General features: G+C 50.8%; 1 protein-coding gene across 2 annotated transcripts in view; it reads left to right on the top strand.

Annotated features, from left to right (window-relative positions):
• Shank2 (SH3 and multiple ankyrin repeat domains 2) overlaps positions 1-25090 on the top strand; it is a 444659-nt gene that overhangs the window by 191865 nt on the left and 227704 nt on the right. The window contains exons 1-4 of one of the 2 annotated variants that reach the window (XM_021202690.2): positions 6448-6939; positions 10704-11022; positions 17844-18013; positions 23511-23624. In XM_021202690.2, coding sequence (XP_021058349.1) covers positions 6903-6939; positions 10704-11022; positions 17844-18013; positions 23511-23624 — 640 coding nt within the window. In that variant the 5' untranslated portion in view covers positions 6448-6902. Of the gene's footprint in view, positions 1-6447; positions 6940-10703; positions 11023-17843; positions 18014-23510; positions 23625-25090 lie in introns of those variants that run through there. The other variant, XM_021202679.2, reaches the window with a different exon arrangement.

Here is a 25090-nt window from a genome sequence, read left to right on the forward strand (position 1 = left end):
TCTCTCTCTCTCTCTCTCTCTCTCTCTCTCTCTCTCTCTCTCTGCCTTGTCCTCCTCCGCTGAAATAAGGGCCAATGGAGCAGAACCTCAGGAGCCTAAGGTGGGAAAATAAGGATTACCTCAAGGCATCAAGGTGTGCTATGCCACAAAGCCTGGGAAGTTGGACTAGCTGCTTCTAGAATTTGCCATTTTCTTCTCTTCCACTGTCGTGGTACCACATGGGGTTGGGGTGGGGATGGTGGCTTTGTGCCTGAGTTATCTAGCCACAGCTGAAGGGAAGCATGGGGCCTCATGCACATACCTAGTGCCCTCAGTACCCACCCTCAGTGAATCTTCAGAACATAGCCTTGTGCTGACTGAGGCAGGTGTCTTCTCGAGGAGAGGCTCCTGCAGGAGTCTAATGTGAACTCCCACATGTACAGTGACTGAGGGAGCACCATCCTGGCCTAGGTGAGTGCCTAGTTAAACAGCTGCCTGCCATTTACATGTGCAGTTTTGCTTCTCTTTTGGCTGCCACCTCACACGGTCCTCCCTTGTATCAAAATGCTCTTTACTGTGCAAATCAAATGGGTGAGTCCATGTGACATTAGAAGCTAAGGACAGGCTCTAGCTTTCACCTAGCAAAATAAGGCTGCAGGGAACGCTGAAGACACCGAAAGGATTGCGGAAACTAAGTTCTGGTGCTCCTGTTCAAATGACCATCCTGTCAGAGCCCTCTTGCACAGGACTTCCCAGGTCCCCAGACAACTGCTTGGTGTGGTGTGGCACCCCTATAAGCCCCTGATTGGGGTGGAGCAGTCCTGGGTAGGGGTGGGGCTGGGCAATGGGCTGGCTGTTGCCTCATGTCACTTAAATAGGACTGAAGACAGACTGGCCCGCTGTGCCTGGAACCCAATGGGTTAGGCCTGGATTCTTTTACTCATTCATTTAGTTTCCAGCATGTTGGGAATCTCCAGCTCCCAGTTTTCAGGGGAAAGAGGAAACACTGGCATATCCAGGCAACATGAAAAGCCCAAAAGGCTGACTGCTGCCCTAGGAATCTTGACGGACAGTGTCTCCAATGACAAGGTCAGCCAGGGAGGTGTCTTAGAGGAGGTAAAGATGGCAGAGGCATCTGGACATGCTAGGGAGGGTCTGTGTAGGGGAGGGGATTGTCTATCACCTTTCCACCTGATGACTCATAGTTTGGTGTGGTTGGGGTCTTCTTGCTGTCGTTGTGAAGCAAGGCGTCCTGTGGCCCAGACTGGCCTCAAACTTGCTGTGTAATTGAGGATCTTAAAATTATGATCCACCTGCCTTCATCACCTGAGTGCTGGGTGGGACTGCAGGTGTAAATCACATCACGCATGCCTGGTTTATGCTGTGCTGGGGATTGAACCTAGGGCTTTGTGCATGCTAAGCAAACACTGTGTGAACTGAGCCGTGTCCCCGGATTCCATCACGCACGTTCTAATGGCACGTATTACTCAGCCAGTGCTGACAGTACTGTTGCAAATAGAAACACTTGAACTCTTGCCACCTCTCATGAGGCAGCTCCAGGGACATCCTTTTCTATAGAAACAGAAGTACACGGGGGGGGGGTAGCTTTTCTAGAGTCACAGAGCCTCATTCCCCACTGGGTAGTTCTTCTCCAGAGTGCTGTATGTGGGAACACTTTGTTTTACCCTGAACACATGAACTCAGGTAACCCCACAGCCAGTACTAGAAATTGCCAGGCTCCCCTACTTCTGCTGGTGGGGGAAACTGAGGGAAAGGGACTGCTCAAGCCGCTAGCCCATGGCTACAGAGGACAGTGCCTCAGTCCACACTGTCCAGCTCCCACAGGCACCCCCCCCAAGCACTGAAACCACAGCAAGAGAAGACACGCGTGTCATCAGCAGTAAGCACTTCCGAGTCTCACCACGTGCTGGGAGCACCTGCCACGTCCTCCCTGCCAGGACTTGAGAGCCTCAAAATGTTCTGATGCACAGAGAGCCTTTTTTTGTACAAGAAGTAAAATTATTTTCAGCCTGTTGTCAGGCAGCTGTCAAAAGACATGGAAATGAAGGGCTTAGTGAGTCTCTGAGAGGAAGCCCTGTGGCCAGGGTGGGTGTAGGGACACAGGCTGTTGGCCATGCAGGTTGTAGAGTGGAGAGAAAATGGTGGTGTGGGGCTCATTTCGGGGTCACTCTCCTTCTGGAAACTGATCCCAGGCACGTGATCTGATGTTTTTCCAAGCATGCATGGACATCGAGTGGCCCCAGATGCTGATGGAGTTCACCTCCCTGCAGCGCTGGGGTCCAAGGTTACATGTCTAGACTTGTGCTCTTTGTCATCTGGACATCATATACTGCCCATGGCCTGTCATCCAGAATGAAATCAGGTTGGTGGGGGGAAAGCTTGTGGATATGGGAGTGAGCACCCAGGAGGCTGAGGCAAGAGGATGGTAAGTTCCAGGCCAGGCTTAGCTTCATAGTGAGACCCTCTCTCTAAAAACAAAAGAGAAAAGGGAAATGAGGAAGTTGGTGGTGTTTGCTTTTGGACCATGGTGGCTTCACACCCATAATGTCGAGGCAGGGCATCCCGGCACCTCCAGGACCCAAGAACCTTACACAACCTCTGCAAATCTCTAGAGAGTTCTGTGGGTGCTCTCAGGGAACCCAAGATGGGGATGCTCCCAGAACATTCCAGAAGTCTCAAACCCTCTCAGGAGAAAGCACTGTGAATAAAGGATCTCTAGCAGTCTTGAAGAGAAACAGCTTTTGGATTTTATCTCTTCCTTAATTTTAATTTTTAATCCCTGCTCTACACTTTCCGGTGTCCTTAGAGATGCTACCAGTATTTCCCAGAGATCTGCAGGCTTGCTGCCAGCCTCAGTCAACACCATCCCGACTTTCCAGAGAAGCCTGAGTTGGTAGTAGGGACCTGGGTCCCCATGGTCACTGGGGTGGAAGACCTCAGGGGACGGTATAGACAGTTCTGTGCTAGGAGAGGAGAAGTGGGGCTCACTGTCTGTTGGCAGACCTGTGAGCACAGAACCACAGCAGTGTAAGCCAACCCTCAGTTGCTTACATGGGACCATCATTCACACACAACCGATGTTCTGCCAGCCATGCATGCTGCATGTAGCATTATAAGATGAAATAGAAAATAAAGCCAGGAGGAGAGAGTCATTAGTGGGGGATAGGGTACAGAGCTAACATCTCCTTGGGGTAGGGTGCCATGACCTGCCCTTGACAACAAGAATCACTGCGTGCAGGTAGAGACCCCTTTGTTGCTGGGAGTGTTCAAGGACAGCACGTTTGCGGGGATGTATCAGAGAACATCTCCCATTTCCCCAGCAGGGATGCTCAGGGTATAGCATGAGGCACCTCCACCTCTCCATAGCAGAGCCTACCCCAGGCCGAGTATACAGGATTCTGACCTCCCGGATCACAAAGATGCTCACACAGTCTCTAGCCCACCTGCCCACAGTCCTGCTTGCCACAGCCACTCCACAGGGTCACCCCAGCTCTAAGCTGAGCTGCTCTCAGTCTTGTCAAAGAAGCTTCATTTAGCAGTGGACAGTGGCAAAGGCAAACTCGTAACTGGTCAGTTCTGAGAATTAAGGGACTGTAATGAACCATTCAGTTCTGTATGGGACCTCTGTAGCAATCCAGCCCTGCGTGGGACCTCTGAAATAACTCCTCTGTATTCCCTGACCACCAAGGCTCAGGGAACAGCACAGAAGGAAGAGAGGAAAGAATGCAAAGCTGGAGGAGATGTGGAGCCTTGTGAAATGCCATCCTGGGGACATGACATGGCCATTGTTCCCATGAACTCACAGCACTGTGGTTGCCTGTATAAGACCTCCTCTACAGGGTCAAGCCGACCAGAATCCCAGTATGGATGGCAAGGAGCTCATGAGCAACACCTCCCAGCTGAAGGTCTATTGTCAGTGGATGGCTGCTGGAAGAGGGAGCAGCCACTGGTAGCTAGCCCATGTTCCTGTGGACGGCTCCATAGCCCTGCACACACAGGCAACACTGACTGGACTCAGTGAGCTTTAGCAAGGGAAAGCAGGACCTGAACTTGGATGCCTAAGAAGAGGTGGAGGGGCCGCTGAGGATGAATATGACCAAAATACTAATGGTGGTATTTTTAAAAAAAGACTAATGGTGTCTGAAGAGAGTGTTCTCAGGTATGGGATTATACTGTGGGGGTCCTTTGTCACATCATCTTGTATCTATAGCCTGGCTGGTTTCTCCTACCTGGACATGCCACCTGTGCCCCATACCTGTTGCTCCCTCACACACCCCAGCCAGCACAGCTTACTCTTCAAAGCCAGATGGGACATTGGATTCAGGGTTGGGTCTAGTTGGCACTATGGCAACGGGTAGAGACACGATTCTGCTTGGGGATATTCTCAGCTCTTCCCATTGGAGAGCTCAGGGCTCTGCACACTTCCACAGCAATTTCTACTTGTGAGCAACTGCATCCAAAGGAGCAGCTATCTAATAAACGGCTGGTGAGGATGGCAGCTGGGGGCTTTGTATCTGGAATGTGTGACACCACTGCCTTGCTGGAGTTTGGGAGTTTGGGGTTCTGCTCTAGGGAAGATGGGACAGGGACCTGCTTGATCCTCACTCTTTTGACATATCTGAGGTCAGAGACCCAGTGTGGAAAAGAAGGTTCTGTCATGTTCTGTCATTCTCCTTCATTCAGAAAAGGTGTGGGGTGTCACACCACCCTCCTGGGAAGAGGCCTCCTCCCACAACCTCCACCGAAGGTCAGTGTCAGATGTAGGATCTTCTGGTGGGAAGGGTGACTGTGGCACAAAGCCTGGCTTCTAACTTTATCACCCAGTTGTGGGCACACATTCTCTGCACCACACAGTGGCCAAGGAGATGCCAAAGCAGTGGGTGGCAGGGAAACTAGGCTTCGGTGTAGCTTTGTGCTTTCTGGAAGATATTGATCCCCGACAGATGGAGCAAACACTGAGCAGCACTGGTGTCTCAGAGAGTCCCCAGAACTCTGGCAAGTCCCCTGAGCCCATGTGGTTGTGGGTCTGACTGGCGGGGGCCCCTGGCCTCTGGAGTGGGGCTTCCTGTATTCGTGGACACTGGTGACACCATCCCAACATGGCCTCCAGCCAAGTGCTTCATGATGATCTAGAAACCTCCGTGTTGAAGCCTACCCAGGAAAGCTATCTCTAGTTCATTCCTGGAAGATGGATGCTCGTGGGTGATGCCATAGGCAAAGGGTCTCCCAAAAGCTGCTCAACCTTGCCTAGACTGTCCAAAGGACCACAGAGGCCACATGCACGGCGCAGCAGCGAGCAAGCGTTAGACAGCCGCTCCGTCTCTAAGACAGCCGTTTTGATGCCACCGGCTGTGATACTACAGGGGAGGATGTCACACAGGCGGTTTTGACATTGCTGACGAACCGTGTGGGCCCAATGGAGATGATGTTTAAATGCTCAGCCGACACGAAGCTCACACACAGACACACATAGTGATTCAGGCACAGCCTTTTCCTTCCCAGACAACGCCTGGCACGGCAGCGACCATTCTGAGCGTGCCTGGGATCCCAAGTGTGCTGAGGAAAGGAAGGTGCCACTGCTCAGGCACGCCAGCCTCCTCTTCCTTACACCGCCATTTTTTGTTGACATAAACTGTGTCGACCATATGGGGTTGAATTCAGTGTTCCAGTTGCTTTTTCCTGTCTCTTCCTTTTCCTTTTCTTCCCCCTTCCCCCACCCCCTCCCCGGGCTTGGGAAGCTGTTCTCTTGGCAACCACAGAAGCTAAGGGCACTCTTAATTGCTGCCCCAGTGGTAGATGCCCATTGCAGAGCCTGACCCTTGCACTCCCTCCTCCTTTGATAGGACCTTCACTCTGGCGTGGGAATCATTCCCCGTACCACCCCACCACCACTGCAGGGCGCAGCAGTGAGCGCCCCCACCCACACTCTGCACTCTCTTTGTTTGCTATACAGACAGAACTTTTCTCAAGGTGATGATTGGAGAGAGCTTCCCTTGCTTGACTTCTGTTGGGGGTGTGAATGCCAGAGACACGCGGGGACACAGCTCTGAAGGGCCCATTTTTGCCGGCTGCCCTGTATTGGGGTGCTTTACCTCTGACTACTTGGCCAGTTATTTCCCATTCCTTACACAAAGCGAATGTAAGCGGCAGGGGGTGGAGTCCTGCTTTCCCAGGGTCATTATCAAGATGGGGAGGGCCAGAGAAGTGATGCCACTTGTGTCTGATGCTTTCAAAGGGAAATAGGTCACTGTCAGAATTCCTGAATCCTGGCATGCCTACCGGGGTGTCAGGGATCTTCTGGTGACTTGTCTGAAGCGTGGATATTTCTCCCTTGACTTTCTTACCACATCTGCTAGCTGACAAATAGACTTGGCTTCTTCTTAAAAAAAAAAATGTAAAAAAAAAAAAAAAATAGAAAAAGCACAGTACTTTATATTTAGCCACAGGCGCACGGAGCGCCCAGCAGCAGCCGGGTTTCCTTGGATAACTGGGGCTCCGGCTCACAAATGCCTCCCGGTGTCTCCTGGCCGCCAGCTCGCGCGCAATCGCCTGCTCCATGTTAACTCTGCGTGGTGCTGCCTCCCCGATGCCCTGCTTGCTCTCTCAGCAGCGTGGCACTGCTCACATGAGGATCACCGCCAGAGGTAGCCGGTTCTGAGAGCAGCCTCAGTCTGCGCACAGTTGCTTCCCAGCTGACAGACAGAATATGGGGTGGGCTTTGTCACCAGCAAGCTGGGTCTGGCATGCCCAGCGATGCTCCGGGCTGCCGAGCGCCCAGACGCCCGCCACTGCTCGCCGGGTCCCAGCCGCGCCAGCTCCGAGGGGCCGGGCTGCGCGCCTAGCCTTCCTGCCCGCCGAGAGGGTTATATAATGAGCGGACCGCTGCCAAAGTCACAGGGAAAATGAAGTCTTTGTTAAATGCCTTCACCAAGAAGGAAGGTAAGGAGAAAGCTGTAGGAAGCGTGGGGCGCCTGGTGAGCAGCCGTGGGCTGCTCCTCGGGGGAGAGGGGACTCGGGTGCCTCCTCAAATTGCTGGTTGCTCAAGGAATAATTGCCCCAGCTTTGTGGTATGGTTTGGCTCGAGTCAGGTCTGGAAGATTAACACAGATGAAGGTGCCTTTGTATTTTACTGTGTTCTTGAGCTACCAGCCTCTGGCAGAACTGCATTCCAGAACATCTCATCCAGAGAGCTTATGCCAAGGGACACATTGGGAAACTAGGTCTTGGGGAAAATAAAAGAAGTTTTGGTTTTCCGTCTTCCAGTCACCTGGAGGCTGTGAGCACCTGCTAAGGAGGGTCAGGGCACATGGCTGGATGCACCCAAGGTATCCTCTTCTGGTGCCACTTGCCAGTTCTGCCTGGCTGTCCCTGGGTAGCGAAACCATGGGGTGCATGAAGAATCCCTCTTTAACATACCTTGTATGATTTTTATTGTGAGGAAGGAAAAAAAACTGTATAAATAAATGCATGTAAGACAGCTAAGAAAATATCCACCCACCTAAGAGCCTGCAGATTGCTGAAAGAAGGAAACGTTGGGTGGCATATTAATCATTTTCAGACAGGAAAGGAGTTATTTTTAACACTTTTCATGGAAAAAAAAAAAAACATCATTTGCGTGTATGGTCCCAGTCAGAGAGTTACCTCAGATAGCAAGCGTGCTCTCTTTCTGATTAAACCAGGTCTCCAAAGAGGTGACTTTAAGGAAATTAGGAAGATTTCTTTCTACCCGAGCTCACTGTGAACTGAACACCAGAGATACTTCAGCAGCCTTGAAACTAATTTGATATGAGGCTTGGTCGTTAAGCAAGACAATTTTCATTAAAATATTCACTCTAATGTTACCTGCGTGGGTCCATTTGACTCACTTGCCTGGTCTTTGGGGTGAAATGTGCATAATATGTCCCAGCTGTTTGGTTCTATGACCCTCCCTGTGTGGCCTCGCCTGCATGAGGACATCCTGCCTACTCCCTTCCTTCTGCAGACTCAGGCTCTTCAAATGGGCACAGAATAGATCCTCTTCTTTTTCTGATGAGGCTTACCAAAATTTGCCATGTGGGACTTCGATTTTTTTTTTATAACCCACAGACAGCATGAATTCCAGCCATGGGTTAGAGTGTTAAGTAATGCTATCTCCATTCTGCTTCTATGGACATTTCTTTCCTACGGAGTCTGTCTTTGCAATGGGCAGGGTATCAAGTGCCCTCACATCCCTTCACTTTGCCATTAAGGGTATTAATACCGTACTGGTTATACAGTCAGAGATGCCATCAACTCTACTCTTAGGGATGGGTGACTCCACAGACGCACAGTTGCAGGGCACCAGCATGTCCGGGTCTTGGGGCTGTTCGGGACCCTCCACATGTCTCACCCAGGGGATACTCCCAGAAACCCCAAGGTATAGGCACTATTTATCCTCTCCATGTCTGCTGGCCTTTTGGCTTTCACACCAAGAGCCCCTGATCTCAGTGAGTGGCAGATAAGACTGCAATTGTGAGGTCACCTATCCTTTACAAGGCCACCACCTCTCTAAGTCCCAAGATCACCCCAGACTCCCCGGTTGGCTCCATGGTGACTTCTCAAAGCCCTGCTCTGGCAGCATTATCAGCAAGGCTTTCTTTGTGTCCAGCCAAACACACTTGGAGGCCTGACCTGGCTATGATTCTTTTGGAGGTGGGCTGCTGGGGCTGTAGGCCTAGCTCTTTAAGAGCACAGGCTCTTGGCTTCAGGGAAGACACTACCAGCCTTTGGTGTTCCTGGTCTGTCCCTGACCAGTCCCCGTCAGTCACATGCTGGAGAAACTGGGAGTGGGATCGCACATAGTCAGGAGGTTTGCTGACCATCTTTTCCCATCAAAAGCTTGCAGAGAAAGCAGGGCGCACGACACATGCTGCAGCCCACTGAAGAAATGAGGACTCCCTCCATATATCACACGAGCCCCAAGCTTAGCAGCCTGTCACCCTGCTATATGGCTTGCCAGCTTGGCATCTAGCTCTGGTTCCTAAGAAAGAGGAGAATTAATTGTCCTAGGTCACAGCTGATCTGAAAGAGGACTGTCAGAACCACCTCTGCTATCTCTGTCCCTGTGAACTGTGCTGGGGCTCTGTCTGCCAAGGCCACTCTGTCCCTGTGAGCAGTATTAATGCTAGCTCTGTCCCCATGAGTTCCTCCAGGACCACCTCTATCTTTGTGAGATTTGCTAGGTCTACTTCTTGAGTTATGCCTGGGCTATCTCTGTCCCTGTGAGTTATTCCAGGGATACCTCTGTCCCTGTGGACTGTGCCTAGGCCACCTTTGTCCCCATGCACTCCTCCAGGACCATCTCTGTCCCTGTGAGCTGTGCTGGAACACTTCTGACCCCATAAGATCTACCAGAGCCATTCTGTTCCCATGAACTGTTCATGAGACACCTATTTTAGTACCACTCATGTCCTTATCTTTCGGCTATGCAGATGAGCAGAAAGCCATGGACTCTGATGAAGCAGGAATCTTAGCTCTCTATGAGGTACCCCTGACCTTGGGCAGCTATTGCCATAGGCTGCCCTAAACTGTAGTGCTCTGCTTCTTAGATGTCAGGGCTCTTACCCAGGTCAGTCCCCCTGGAAGCCTGTTTTATTCCCGCTTCCTAGGGTCCTGTTTATAGAATAGAGCCCTAGGACTTAGGGGCAGAAATCTTGTAATAAGGTTTCACTGGGTACCAATTAAGAGGCTAGGGGTGTGTAGTGTCTCTGGCCATCAAGGTGAGAGTATCTACTGTGGCTGCAGTGTGAACACCATACCTGAAGGTGCCCAGGTTTGCCTTATCTGAGTCCGCGGGTACATTGGGCTCAAGCACGTGAAGACCTAGCTCTGTCTAGACCTTTCTATGAGGCACCCAGTGAAGTGGGGCCACGTGCTGCTGCCACACAATGCTAGGCTCCACTTGCTGTGAGGAAAAAGAGAAGATTCTGGGACAGAGGTGGCTGGCTTTCCCTGTGACCAAGGCTATAGGCCTGAGTGCATAAAGATGAAATGCCCATTGTTCTCCATATAGGAAGTTGACTATCCGAGATTAAAATTACCTGGGGCTGGTTCCCTGAGGTCTGTTTGTGGCTTACAGATGATGTCTTCTCTGAATCCTCATGTCTGGGTCCTAAATCTCTGGGTCCTGATTATTGCTATCACATGGGGCATCCCAGTGACTCATTTTAACATAGTTACCCCTATAAAGGACCTCTCCCCACATGTGGTCACATCCTGAGGTCCTGGGTTATATATACTAGTGTAAGAACTTTGGGTACATAGCTCTACTCACAGAGGACATGTCCAGATTTTTAGGGGATGCTCCTGAGCCATGCAGTGTCCTAATGCTTGGTGACATGGGGAAGCCCATCCTTACCTGTGTTATGGCTGTGTCTCCCTGCTGAAGGCATGGGCTGGCCCGATGGAAAGTCAGACCTTGAGTCCCTTCCATTGAGGTCCTGGTTTGAGCTTCCATGTGCTGGAAGCATTATCCGTTTCAGTGTTTCTCTGTGTTCATGTTGGGGGTGAGTCAGGCCTTGGGGAGCCCAGCACTACACAGATCCCTCACTAAGCCCTCAGGGCCATCCCTGACTTATATGGGGTATGGATGCATGCAGCCCTGGCCTTCCTGTGTCCCTGTCTCCTGACATTATTCACTGCTCTCTCCCTCCCTCTCCCTCTCTTTTTCTTTTTCCCCAACCCAGTGCCCTTCCGAGAGGCCCCAGCTTATTCCAACCGCAGGCGGCGGCCCCCCAACACATTGGCTGCCCCCAGAGTTCTTCTGCGTTCCAATAGTGACAACAACCTCAATGCTGGTGCACCTGAATGGGCTGTCTGCTCTGCAGCCACCTCCCACCGAAGCCTCTCACCCCAACTGCTGCAGCAGACACCCAGCAAACCTGATGGAGCCACCAAGAGCCTTGGAAGCTACGCCCCTGGGCCCCGCAGCCGTTCCCCTTCACTCAACAGGCTGGGTGGTACTGGTGAGGATGGCAAGAGGACACAGCCACATTGGCATGTGGGGTAAGAAGAAGCTGGGTAGTGGGCAGGGGCTGCCATGGGAGACGATTAACCGTACATGTTCCTCAATTGAGGCTGCCCCAGAAAACACTAAGGCTGAATTCTGTCTGCTGAGCCCGGGGCCTCTCTGCTTAGCTTAGTACTCTTAATGCAGGGGTGAGGAAGGCTGAGCTGTGCAGGGGTGAGGAAAGCTGAGCTGTGCAGGGGCTTTATGTCTTTTCCAGTGCCTTGACTCCTTGGCCCTCGAAATGAAAGGGCTGTAGGCAGTCAGAGCAGAGAGTACGGTCTGTGCCGAATGCTCTCCCAGCGGTTTCTGTCATATACATACTGTGTCCAAACCAGTGACCACATGCGCGCAGCAATGAGATATCTCAGCCTGGGGGGAGGGAGGAGGGAGACGAAGCTCAGAGGTGTGTTATAGCACAAAGGACCAGCCGTGTCTCCAGCAGCCTCGGCTTATGCTACAAATGCAAACTGTATCTGCCCAGCATGGCAGGGGCTCATAGCCTCTTCATCTACCTCTGAAGCAGCTCCAAGGGACAGGCTAGAATTGGGCAGGCTGAGGGGACCACTCAGGGCATCATAGTCTGGACCTTCCCTAGGGAAGGGGCTTCCGACCTGCATAGCCAGAAGGGGCCTGCATTTCCATGTCCAGCTCCCGAGCACACCTCTGCCTTCCTGAGTTTCTTAACCAAGAGATGATACTCTCAAGCACCAACTAATTATGGAAGCCTTGAGTCTATATTTGACGGCCATCAGAGAGATTTGGGGTAGCAGGGAATGAATGGTCTTCCTGTCTTCCTGTGATTCCTGTGGCTGGCGGTGGGGGATGGTGGGGTGTGGGCCTGCCATAGCAGTGTCTTCACTGGGGCTTACTTCCATTCTCCTTGTCCTAGTATCTTCCTCAGTCCCCCTTTTGATTTTTCTTCTGCCCTGCCCTGCCTAACACAGAAAGGGTGGGAAGAAGTGTGCTCGCCCATCCACAGTCTCTGCCCTGTGCCTACATAGCACAGGTGTGAGTCCCTGTGTTCACCTCTCTAGAGGAGGCGCCCTCTAGTGGCACCTAGAGGCACAGCTGAGTCACAATCCTGGGAGACTTGCATTTACTCTGGGAGGTGGTCAGGGGCATCCAGTACTCCTAGAGCCTCTTTCAGCTGTCCAGATGTAGAAAATTACTCAACATCACAGGTGGATCTGGCCGTACTCCTCATGGGGACGTTTCACTACTGTCTCATTTGTCCTAAGTGACTTTAGCTTTGGCAGGGAGCAAAGGGAGGCCCTAGGAAGATCCTAGGAGGCCATGGGCCTCTCTCCAGCTGTGTCCATCTGAGACATGCTACTCTTTCCAACCCCACCCGTCTCTGCAGTTTCATGTTGTGTGATGAGGATGGTGACATTGGCATCATCATCATCCATTATCCCAGGAAAAGCTAGTTCCTCAGTTGGTATCACAAAAGAACATCCTTTTAAGACAAGGACCTCACATTTCAGGGCAAGGTGCCCGAGACCATAGAACATTCTATATGTGCCACAGATTTCAGAAAGCACAGGCCACTCTAGCTTTTCCCCTGAAGGCTCTAGTAGATTCTAGGGTACCCACCTTACCTGTGCATCCCAACCTATCAGACATGGATCTGAGGGTGACAATTAGATGTCTCTGTGGCTCTATTCTTTATCTACCTGTATGTTCTCTCTCTGGGCCTATAGGAACATGGGTACCTGCACTTGGTGGAACAGGACATGGTTACCTCAACAAAGAGAGGAAAGGGCTCCCTCCCCAACTTCTATCCTGATCCCTGGACTAGGTTAACAGAAATAGGAGAAGAGGAAGAAGGAGGATGTGTGTATATGTTTATGTGTGTGTGTGTGTGTATGTGTGTATGTATATGTGTGTGTGTGTGTGTTTTAATGTTGAGGTTAGATCTCTCTAGACATCTGCTTGTCACCTATACCTAATGTCACCTACATGTGACCAGAATACCAACAAAACAATGTGGGTAAGACTACCAGGTTTATGGTTGGGGGAGGCGGGGCCAAGTGAAGGCTACTTTCTGTAGGAGCAGGTACACCCTGGCTACTTGTGGAATCCAGGTCCAGATAACTCTTCTCCTTGTGTAGTCTGTGCAGTAGACTATGACTACTCTGGCAGGCCACAGTGCCTGGGTGTAACACAGTGCGGGAATTGTACTTCCTATCTGTGAGTTGGATGGACAGCCTCCCTCTGTTCACTCTCAAAGATATAGTGGGTCTGCCTACTGAAGGCTGATAGCTGCAACTTGTATCCTATGCCCCTCCTGAAGCAGTCTTTTTTGTGCCAGTGTGATGAGCCTATTGAGTCCTTGTCCCTGTCATAGCTCCTAGGGGTGGGTAGTTGGGGGCAGGGTAAACTAAGGTGTCTTTTATGCTTGCTAGTTGGGTGTTTTCTTCAATAGCCAGAAAAGAACAGGGTGGCATGTGTCCAGTCTGTAGGCATAGCAATGATGAATGGTAACGCACTAGAGTTCAAGGCCCAATTGCTGGGTATGATATTGGCTATGCCCAAGCCCCAGCTAGGAGCTCTCTCGGCCTCCATTAATCCCAGGCCTTTCCCAGGGAGACATTGATTTCTGCAGGTGTCTGCCAGGTGACTCTTCTGGATCATATCTGGAATTCTTTGACTCTACTCATCAGCCTCACCCCATTTCTTCCCAAGACCAACCACAGCATCTCCTTATTGAACGTCCCACCTCTGTCCTTGCGCCACTCCAGTTCCATCCTACCGCCACAGCCAAGGTGCCCTGGGCTCTACCTTGCTGTGTGTTCCTTCAGACAGCTTCTGTGCTCTCCTTTGCACTGCCTGACCCTCACCCTAGCTCAGACAAGCCTGTGTGCACTCTAACTTTGACTTTGGTTGTCACTCTGGTTGGAGTTCGCTACAAAGCCTCTGCAGCTTCTCCCATCTTCTGTGCTCAGATGTGTGTGCTGCCTGGTGATGGACCACCTGGGAAGCTATGCATAAATGAATGAGTAACTGATGGAAGAGGGAGTGAATGGAGGGAGCTCAGTGTGTGGGTAGTTCCCGTTCATACAGGGTAGCTGGGAAAGGCCCAATTTATCCTTCCCAGTCACCCCACAGAACATTGGCTTCCTGGTACTGAATCTCCAGCAATCTAACCCTTGGACTAAAGCAAGTCGGCTGGTGCTCCATCTGGCTGCTCTTGGTCAGAATATGAAGGAAACAGAGATGCCAGGGCTAGGGAACTACTGAACTGTTCTCTCACTGTGTGTGTCCTAGCTTAGCCTCTCAGGCCTGCCTGTCTGAGGCTACCCCTTACCTGGGGCCATGGCTCTGTTGTTGCTCAAGGCTGCCATAAGGAGAGCATAGCCCCTGGGCAGGAGGTCACAGTTTATAAAACACCTTCCTTTGAGATATAACCTTTCCTATTTTTTTTTTAAACTATACCACAGGATAGAGCATCAGGATGCAAGGGTGGCTGTGACTCCCATGTGAAGTCATTATTCATGGAAACCCTCTGTCATCTGGGAAATGGGCTCAATTTTTTACCTGCTGCCTTGGGGCACTTCATAAAGTTCAAGTTAATAGTGATTATGACAATGCTTCAATACTCACTCAGGACCACTGAGCCTTACTGTGTGTGTGCCCTGCTTCATGACCCACGATCCCCTTACCTCTACCCTTGGAGGCTTCAGGCCTCCAGACTGATGACTCAGAGCTAGCTGTCTATAGAGTGGGCTACAAAACAGAGACCCAAAACTATGTTTACATTGACTTCTGTGTAGAATAACATTCACTGGCTTGAATTAGCTAGAGTGCCCCCGCATTTTGTTACCTGCTTTGCAGTTGACACTATGTGGAGTGGATTCCTATTGGTTTGTTCTCGTGATTCATCACGAGGGGGAAACTGATATTTTAAAAGATTCACTGATTTGTCCAGTAGATACTGGACAAATTAAGGGGTCAGCTGGTAATTAAGGGGTCAGCTGGGATTCAGGCAGTGACTCTTGAAATGTGGGTGTGTGAGTGAAGAGATAGTATTCAGTAAGGTGAGCAGATGAGTGGATGGACAGATGATTAGCAATGACAAGGTAGATGGACAGTCAATGGATGGTGAATGGGCATGTTAGTAAGTGGATGGATGGATGGATGGATGGATGGATGGATGGATGGATGGATGGATGGATTGATAGCTATGTGGATGGATGAATGGGTAGATGGATGGATGGATGGATGGATGGATAAATGAGTAGATGGATGGATAGCTATGTGGATGAATGGGTAGATGGATAGATGGATAGATGGATGGATGGATGGATGGATGGATGGATGGATGGATGGATGGATGGAATCGTGGATAGATGGACTGATGGATATAAGGGAAAATAGATGGATGGATCCATGAAGACCCAAGATGTGGCTGGCAAGGCAAGGAGAGGCTATATAAAGAGGTGAGGCTGAGGCTGTGTTCTGTTCTCTGTCTCATCATACGATTGTCATCCTGGTAGTCACATGGCCTACTCAGGCACCTGTGCCTCTGTAATTCTGTAACAACTGTATCCATGGTTATGATTTAGAAAGCCTTGGGTATGTGTGGGTGTAGGTATACATTGCTAGCCCCATCTACAAGCAGCCTTCCCCCTCTCTCAGTGGCCAGAGCCCTACAGTCATACTAGAAGCCAGGAGGCTTGGCCTTTTCCCTCTTTGCTTTACATGAATGAAGGGCAGATCCAGGCTTTGGGGGCAGGCAGGCCCTGTGTATTCAGTGCTCATCCATCCTCACCAATGAGGGCCTAAATTTAGTATGCCACAGCCCCAATTTCATATCTGTAAATTGGCTCCTCAAAGACACCAACCAGGGTCTGGTGGCTAGATCTCACAGTCATGCCAGATAGAAAAGTATGAACATATGGGCCGATGATGTAATAGATAACTCATCTCACTATTGGCCAGATAAAGTAAGAACTACAGTCAAATATAACAGAGCATACCTTTGCAATTCTGTAAGAGCACCCCAAGCCATAGGGCCTTTACACACGTGGGCAACATGGTACATAAGGCCCTGGGAAGATAGTCTCAAGGAGGGATTGCCTAGGTAGGGCTGGATAGGCTCGCCTGTGAGGGATTTCTTCTAACTGCCTTGAGTGTGTGAGGAGATACAGGTGGCACAATTCTCCAGGCTTGGGCTCCTGGGCTGAATAAGAGAGGAGAAAGCTAGCTAGCTGTACTCAATTCTCTAAGCTCTTGACTAGATGGGATGTGACTAGGTGTTTGAAGTTTCTGTCTTGACTTCCCTTCAGTCATAGACTGTGACCTAGAATTGTGAGCCAAATAAACCCTTCTTCTCCCATATTGCTTTCTTGTCAGGGCATTTTTATCACAGCAACAGAACTGAAACTAGGACAAAAATTCTCCTGAACTAATCAAAGAGCATCCCATCAGCTTCCAGAAATTCCCCTGCATGCCAGTTTCCCATTGGTCCTTGTGTTAAGTGGCTCATTCATTTCCTTGCAGGAAGTTTGAGGCCCCTTCTGTGGGCCTAAAGGCCACAGTACTTAGGTTTAGAAACGAGAGCTGTGGATTGTGGGCTCCTAGTCTAGGTTCAGACATGATTCCCATTCTGGAACCTTCTCCTATGCTTTCAGTGTCCACTCCTTTCCCTTGGTAGTAACCACTTGGAAGGTTCCAGCATTGTGAAGGTGCTACTTTCTTGGCCAGGATGCTCTGCGAAGTTGTCTTGATATCCTGACATGATTTTATGTTTTTGTTTTTTCCCAATGTGGTCATGTTTGTGTCTAAAGCTTCCCTTTCTGCAAAGAGAAGTGACAGGAGGTCCCCTTGAGGTTGTCCCTGATTAGGACTTGGGTGATCACTTTTTCCGGCATGTAACTATCACATTGGAAGTCCACTATGCCTCATGATGAAGACACTGCAGATTGACACATGTGAGGACCTTCTCCCTACATGTCCCATTACTGGTCTTGATTAAAGGCTTCTCACTGTTGGGGAAAGATGGACCTGGGACACACATTCAGTGCAAAACTAGCGTTGTAAAGAAAGTCCTTTGGGGAGTGGCCGGCAGGCTGCCCATGGTCATGAGCACTTTGGTAACAGATTCTACATGTGTCCTTACCAGCATGACAAATACAGTGAATTGGAAAAACATGACAAGGGCTTCCCTGATGACCAGGCCTGGATTTGTTTTCATTATCTGTAGTCAAGACACCCGTGAGCTTTCCTGTCACCACCATTGTGTGCCCAGTTCAGTGGTCACTGAGATAAGTGTCCTGAAGCTGTCTCCACTGTTCATCTCCAGAACTTTGCAGCTTCCCAACTGAAACTCTGTCCCTGTGAACCACTGGCACTCCATCTTACTTTCTGTCTCTGTGGATCTCGTAGTAGGGACCACATAGGGATGGAATCACTCAGCATATGGCCTTGTATGCCTGTACTGTCTCCAGGGTTCATCCCTGTGATGGCACACATCAGAATATCCTTTTCCTGGCTGGATGATGTTCCATTACAGGGGTGGTCATATACTGTTCATCCATATCCATCTGTGAATACCTGGTCTGTGGGTGATGCTGTAAGGAACATGATGTGGAAATGCCCCCTTTGAGACCCTGCTTTATTTCCATGGAGATGTGCCCAGCAGTGCAGCCACTGGGTCCTTTCAAGTCTTTTCTGCCCCTTGACCCACTTATGCCTTTGCTGTCTGACTGCACACATACCAGTTAAGGCCACTTTCTGCTCAGTGTTTGTAGACCACATTGGCCATGGTTGGCAAAGTGTGACTTTCTTCTCTCTCCTCCTGTGTTGCCTGATACAGGTCACCCTTCACTCCTGGTGCCAACAAGGACTCCCTCTCGACCTTTGAGTACCCAGGGCCCAGGAGGAAGCTGTATAGTGCGGTGCCTGGGAGACTCTTCGTCGCTGTCAAGCCATACCAACCCCAAGTCGACGGGGAGATCCCCCTTCACCGAGGTGACAGGGTCAAAGGTCAGTCTTTGTCTTCTGCTTCTGGGGAAGGCAGGTCCTTTCTGTCTCCATGAAACACCTTGGTGAGTCTCCTGGAACTGGGGCAGAGTCCAAAGCATCAGTTCAGCAGGGCCCACGAGTCTTGAGTCTTAAATCATGACTCTGATTCAGTGTCCCCATTGCTGAGCCTTTATGGATGAAAAATGCCCCCACACTCCTGGGTCCATTGTGGAAAGTACAGGGATGAGCCAAACTGGGTCTCAGTGAGTTAAGCCACTTTCCAGCCTGAAAACCCCATGAGAAAGTGGGGTTGGAGTAGCCCATGGCATAGGTGTGCATTCTATGAGTAGAGGACATCAACCAGGTGAAATAAATTCTCTAGGTGGAATCTGATGGCTTTTGTGAACAAGTTGAGAAGTACGATATTGGTCCAGAGGTCCTACGGAGCCAGCGATCATTCATGTGTGGGTGAGAGGAGTCTATAAGGGATACTGGAAAAACACGGATAATAACAGTGTGGAGAGGGTAGACAGTGACTTCAATGTCTGTGGCTCAGGGCCACAGAGGGCCTTGGAGGAGGGAGTGGTGGGGCCCGCAGGAGCCACATAGCAGGAGATTCAGCTCACAGGTGGAGCCAGAAGGATACTTCAAGTGCTCAGCATGCCCAGGCCCCACCACTGGACACGAGGAGAAATAGTGGCTCTTCAGAGGTGGCAGGAGGCTTCTGACCCTGCTCTCTTCATCTGGCCCTTCATTCAGCCCACAGCAAGGGATGCCTTTGTTTCTTTGTGCACTCACCTGGGATCACTGTGAGGCTCTGCAGAGCGTGTTCTCCATCCCTTCCTAGCCCTGGCATTTGGCTTCCATACCGCTGCACTAACAAGTCCCTGGTGCCCTGTTCTCTTCTCTTTCAAGTTCACTTACTCTTGCCTCTGAAAGCCCCTTTCCCCATCTCTGTCCTCCTGTGAGGTTCATAATTTCAAAAATTATGTTTTCCTCACTTTCTGAGCGTGTGCTTTAAATTGCTTCTTCCTCATTGCGGCGCCTTCTTAGGACTCCACTGGGGCTTCTATTCGTTGGAAACATGTGCTGTTTTACAACAGCAACACCGTGGCTTGGCGTATACACACCGCTTTAAAAATCCCCGTCTGATCATTCACCAGCAAGCACGTGCGGGAGGTTTCCATCCTTCCCTTTTGTCTTCTCTCAAGGACACTCTCTGCTATCCTCATTCACACACCCTCTGACTTTTGTTTGTGTTCTGGACGTCAGCCTGGCATCCCTCAAGATCTGTGGTTCTAGTTTCAATTTTCTGATCCTTCCAGCTTCTCACATTGCAGGCTTTACTCTTTGCCCTCCTCCTTCACTGCTGGCCTAGCAGTAGGGACTGTGCTCTGCCCAGGATTGACCAGGATTGGGGGGAGGGGCGGCAGGGAAAAGGTCCCATCCTGCTCTCCAAGCAAGGGAGCATCCCCCGGAGCCTGGCTGTTTTAGCCCGCCCCGCCCCACCAACAGTGGCTGCCTGCAGCAGGCTTTGGAACTGTCGTTCCCACCGGGGTCTAGTGGAATCCTTGTTCACCATGCCCATAAGGTACCTGGACAGTGCAAGTGGGGTTTAATGTAGGAGATATGGCAATATAACCCATCCATGGGCCAGGCCCTTTCCCTATACAAGTAGATGATCGTTGCTGATCTCACCACAGGTGCGTGCTGTGTCAGGCTCAGCAGTGATACTTGGGACGCAGACTTTGCAGGTGTGATGGGAGAGCAGCTGGGCAGGCGTCTCCTTGACACCTTCATCTACAGTGCTCTCTCAGACCCATCATAAATGGTGCTTACAACATCCTTGATAGGGCTGGAACTCCAGCTATAAAGTGTTTGCTGAGCAAGCATGAAGTGAGTTCAGGTCCCCAGTCCCTATGTGAAAAGCCAGGTGCAGCAGCACACATCTGGAATCCCAGCTCTTGAAGATAGATTCTGAAGCCCCTTGGCCAGCCAGTCCAGTAGAATTGGTCAGCCCCAGGTTATATGGGAGACCTTGACTCAAAAAGTAATGTGGGAGGTGAATGAAGAAGACACCCATTGTCAACCACACAACCATGGACACACATGCATACATAGGTGCACATCTGCATGAACACATCTCTCTCTCTCTCTCTCTCTCTCTCTCTCTCTCTCTCTCTCTCTCATACACACACACACACACACACACACACACACACACACACACACACGCACGCACACACATTGTGGCCCTCCCTGGATCAGAGTCCATTTCAAATCATATCAACAAAACAGGCACATAGAAAGCCAGAGCTCTGGATAGTCATGTTCACATCAGTGCTGTGGCCTCTGGAGACACGTCTCACATCTCCTGACTTTGCATTGTAGAAGGGCATTGTAGGGATGCAGTGGAGAGGCCTTCATCTGTCTGACCTGGTAGTTAGTGTTACTGTGTGGCTCTTAGACTGCATATGTGGAACCGGCGTAGTGAGGCCAGAGGCAGAGGGGCCCGTGAAGCCCAGGTTCTGAAGACCTCCCAGGACCTTCTGTCCAGCAACCGTGCCCTGCCCAAACTGTGCCCCTTACGGCCATTCTCTCACAAGCAGTTGGAACCACTGTCAGGCATGGACAGTGTTTGGAGAAAGCTTGGAGTAAGCAGGTTCCTGGCACTTTCCCAGCTTGTTCAGAATTACCCAAGTAGCACTGGGAGCCAGCTGGATGCAGCCACTGCTAGTCCTGGACAGCAGCCTCAAGGCAGAAGTCAGGGTGGCTGGACATCAGGCTACATCCAAGCTGAAGATGGCATATGTATGGGACGACCCAGGACGTGTCCCAAGCAGGAAGACATTGTTCAGGCCCTCATTCCAGGCTGCAGGCTCATTTTCACACCAAGACTGGGAGAGGAAATCCCACCCTGCACATCTATAGAGGGGAGTCCCCTGTAGAGGCTATTGCCTGACTAGTGAGACTGGACCTGTAGAAAGTAGGCAGGGAGCTCTTTGCTCCTGTCAATGACTTACAGTACTGTGCTGAGATAGGTTAAGAAGGTCCTTCCTTCTAGAAGGTTCTGGGTGCTAAGTGCACCCCTTCTCAGAGGGGCACCTGGCATGTAGTGTCTTCACCCTGTCCTCCTAGTCATCAGAAATATTGGCTCTTCCCTGACTCTCCCAGGCCCTTTAGAGACAAGTCTGTTCTCTGCCCCCAGGTCTGGCCTGGATGAGCCTCCTCTGCCCAAGCTCATTACCGCTAGCCCAGTGCAGTTTTTCTTGTTCTGATGTGTGAAGGAGACTCCTTCATCTTTACACATCATCTTAAACAAAGAGAACAATCTTAGCTATTCTGAATTAAAGCATGATTTACAAGGGAACAGAGCCTGACTCCCTCTTTACTAGGCAAGTTGTACCCACTCCCATACAGACACACCCACTTTCACAAGACACTCCCACTCAGGCACACCCACTTCCACAAGACACTCCCATAAGACACACCCACTTCCATAAGACACTCCCACACAGACACACGCACTTTCACAAGACACTTCCACAAGACACTCTCACATAGACACACCTGCTTCCATAAGACACTCCCACACAGACATACCCACTTCCATAAGACACTCCCACGAGACACACCCATTCTTACACAGGCATGTCTACTTTCACACTGGCATCCTGTTGTTTCTTTGTCCCCATGTCACTAAAATGCTCCAGAGAGCAGAGCTGGCAAATCCTAAAGTACCAGTTGGCACCTCTCTATACACCTGCCTGCATTCACAAGCTTTTTGCTTTTTCTGGGGGGGGGGGTTCATCCTGGTGACCCACCCACATGTGCTTGAGAGGAATCAACTGCTGAGCTGCATGCAGAGCTTCCCCAGAGCAGGCAGTATGCTAGGATGTCCACAAGCAGGGATGGCGTTCGTGTGCCTCTGTTGACTCTGTGGCACCATGAGCTAAATAGTGTTCCTTTCTGACAAGTGAGGAAACTGAGGCACGTAGTGATGAACAACTCCCTCACCTGTGGCACAGGTAAGGTATGGCATGGTAGATCCCGGGCAGAAGAGGGTACCAGCCTGGCCTTACCATCTCAGTTGCTGGGTGCTTTGAAGCATCAGTGTTGACCCACTGGAGGCTCTGAAGAATGGGCATTGGGGGGTCTTCATGGGCCTCATCGCACAACACAGACCCACAGCCCAAGATGACCTTCTCGGGTCCAGTGCTGGGAGGCTGAGCCGACTGTCCTTCAGCTGAGCTGTGTGGAGGGCAGGGGCTACATCCACAAGTCCCTGCTTTGAGGAAATTGTTTCAAGCAGATATGATGGTATCAGCCAGTCGGGAAGTGGCTTGTCCCTTTATTTGGGTCATTTCCTCAGATTATTGGGCAAGAGTTTACAAAGCCAGAGTTTGCTGTTCTGTCCTTTTCAAAACCACAGGCTGGGTAGATCTTTATCTGCTATTTGAGGTCAAAATAATGGAGAACAAATACTTGTATGAGGATCTCTTTTTCTCCACCACAGGGTCTCAAGCCTCAAGTAATTTAAAGACAAATTGAGATGTGTGGACAGGATAGCAAGCTCCTTCATGTAACCGAGTTCAGACAATATGCATCCCGTTTTGAACAAGGCATCACAGCTTAGTCTTCATAACTGAAATCTTTATTCTAAGGGAGCTAGAGTGTACTGTGAGGTCCTTGGACCCTGCCCCAGCCCCTGATATCTTTGGGCTCCTGCCCAGGAGCAGAACTTAAAAACAAGGAGCTCAGTGGGAGAGAATATGCCTACTCCTGTTGAGATGAGGTGTCTCAGGGTGGGGTGATACCTAAGGGGGGCTCCCCTCCCCTTCTCTGAGGAGAAGTAGACAGGTAAATGGGGGTAGGAATTTGTAAGGGTGAGGATGGGAGGGGAGCTAGATGTAAAGAGAATAAAAAATAAATTCTTGAAAAACAAAACAACCCAATGCCCAGAGCTGGAGAGGTGGCTCAGTGTTTAAGGGCACTGGCTGCTCTATCACAGGACTGAATCCAATTCCCAGCACCCACATGGCAACTTAAAACCATCTGTAACCTCAATCTCAGGGGATCTGGCTGTGTGGGCATCAGGCATGCACAAGTCGCACAGATATATTACAGGCAATATATATATAAGATAAAAATAAATAAACTTTAAAAGAGTGGTAAGGTGGATGATGTCACTGAGGATGAGACCCAAAGTTGTTCTCTGGCACACGCACATGCTTGTACACACACACACACACACACACACACACACACACACACACACGCACGGAAAAAAGCCTCTCTATCCACTCTCTGCCATCATCCACCAGGTGGAAGCGGTCCATGGGCTAGGGCTGCCCTGCCTCTTCACGCTGTTCTCCAAAGACCTCATCTTCCATGCTGCTGACAGTGCAGGCCTCGCTCCCTCTACCTGTGGTCTGGGGTCCAGTTGCTGGGGATACTTGGTTTGGTCCCATCTGCCCCCCCCCCTCACTGATGCCTTTCTCCTTTCTGTCACCTCTAGTTCTGAGCATCGGAGAGGGCGGCTTCTGGGAAGGCAGTGCCCGTGGCCACTTCGGGTGGTTCCCAGCTGAGTGTGTGGAAGAGGTGCAGTGTAAACCCCGGGACAGCCAGGCAGGTAAGGTGACCTCACAGGGCCGGTTCGTATCATGGTGGGGCTGCTCGGCACAAGTGTGTGGCAAGTGCCGTGGCTGTAGCCACACTGTGGAAGGAGGCCGGGTTACAAAACCAGGACTTCTCTATATCCTTGAGAATGGCTTGGCTGGTTCTGTTCTAGTGGGCTGTGTCTAAACCAAAACTACTTGACAAGCTGGGGTGCAGGTTCTGTGAAAGGGCAGCTCTTTGTGTGTCTGGTGAAGACCTGGAGCCAGTTTAGGAGTGTGTGCCCTTGTCACCCCCAGGAGAGTCTGGGGCGGAGTCAATGTCTTTTTCCGCCTTCTGATTGGGGGTTAGAACACATATGGCTTCCCAGTGAAAGGTCAAGCTCCTCCCCAGGAAGTACCGCACAGTGCTTATGGCCACAGCTGTCCTGGCTCCATGCTTTAGAGCTTTAGGCCCCAAACCTGCCCCTGTTGAAAGCCTTCTGGTTAAAACGGATTGATCTGACTATGTTGCCAATGGCCACTTCCATGAAATGGCCTGGGTAAGAAGCAGAGACACCTGAGGCTTGGACAGAAGGGACTTCTTAGTGACCTATGTTTACCTGTGAGTTCTGTTTCCTTTTGTGTGAACTCCTGAGCTGACTATGCACCCCTAAAAGCGGCCTCATGCCTTCTGCAGATACTGGCTGTGCTGTCTGTGTGGGTCTGTGACCACTGAACTTGGCTCAGATGTGCTTTTCATGATATATTCTGAGGTTCCCTGTCTGACGCTCCATCGAGAGTCCCTGGTCCTGGTCAGGTCACCTGAGCCAGGGAGGGTCTAGGAACACATGCTGTGTGAAGCATCTCCCACTGTCAGGCTCCCTCAGGCCTGCCAAGCTTTGCAGTCTGTTGGGCATTCAGAACACTTCCTCTCTGAAAACTTGACCTTGAGATAGCAAGGTCGTGTGCCCGAGGCCTCCCACCGTGGGGCTGCTCAGATGCCGCTGATAGGTTGTTATGTGTTATCTAATACCACACCCATGTCAGGCCCTTGGGTTTGTTTGCTAGTGTTGTTGTTGTTGAGACGGTCTTCTGTAGCCCAGGTTGGCTTCTAATTCCTCATATAGGTCATGATGACCTTGAGCTCCTGATCCTCCTGTCTCTCCACCCAAGCGCTAGGATTAAAGGCATATACTACATGGTTCATATGGTGCTGGGGATGGAACTCGGGGCTTTGTGCATGCTATCTCCCCAACCCATCCAGACAGATCTTGAAAGACAAGGTTGGAAGTGCTGTGGGAGAGGCTGGCAGATGGGCAGTGGGTTAGTGGGTGGCAGAAGACAGTTTTGCTGGATGAGTTACACTAGTCACCAGGTATCAAGTGGTCTGTCCTAACACTTAACCCCCTTCCAGCCCTGGTCTGGCCCCAGCTTCCCTCTGGGGAGGGAGGATCTGCTTTCTGCTTTCTTGGCTTCCAGAGGCTTTCTCCAAGGCTGCTCT

The sequence above is a fragment of the Mus pahari genome, chromosome 1 (genome assembly GCF_900095145.1).
Source record: "Mus pahari chromosome 1, PAHARI_EIJ_v1.1, whole genome shotgun sequence".
NCBI lineage: Eukaryota > Metazoa > Chordata > Mammalia > Rodentia > Muridae > Mus > Mus pahari.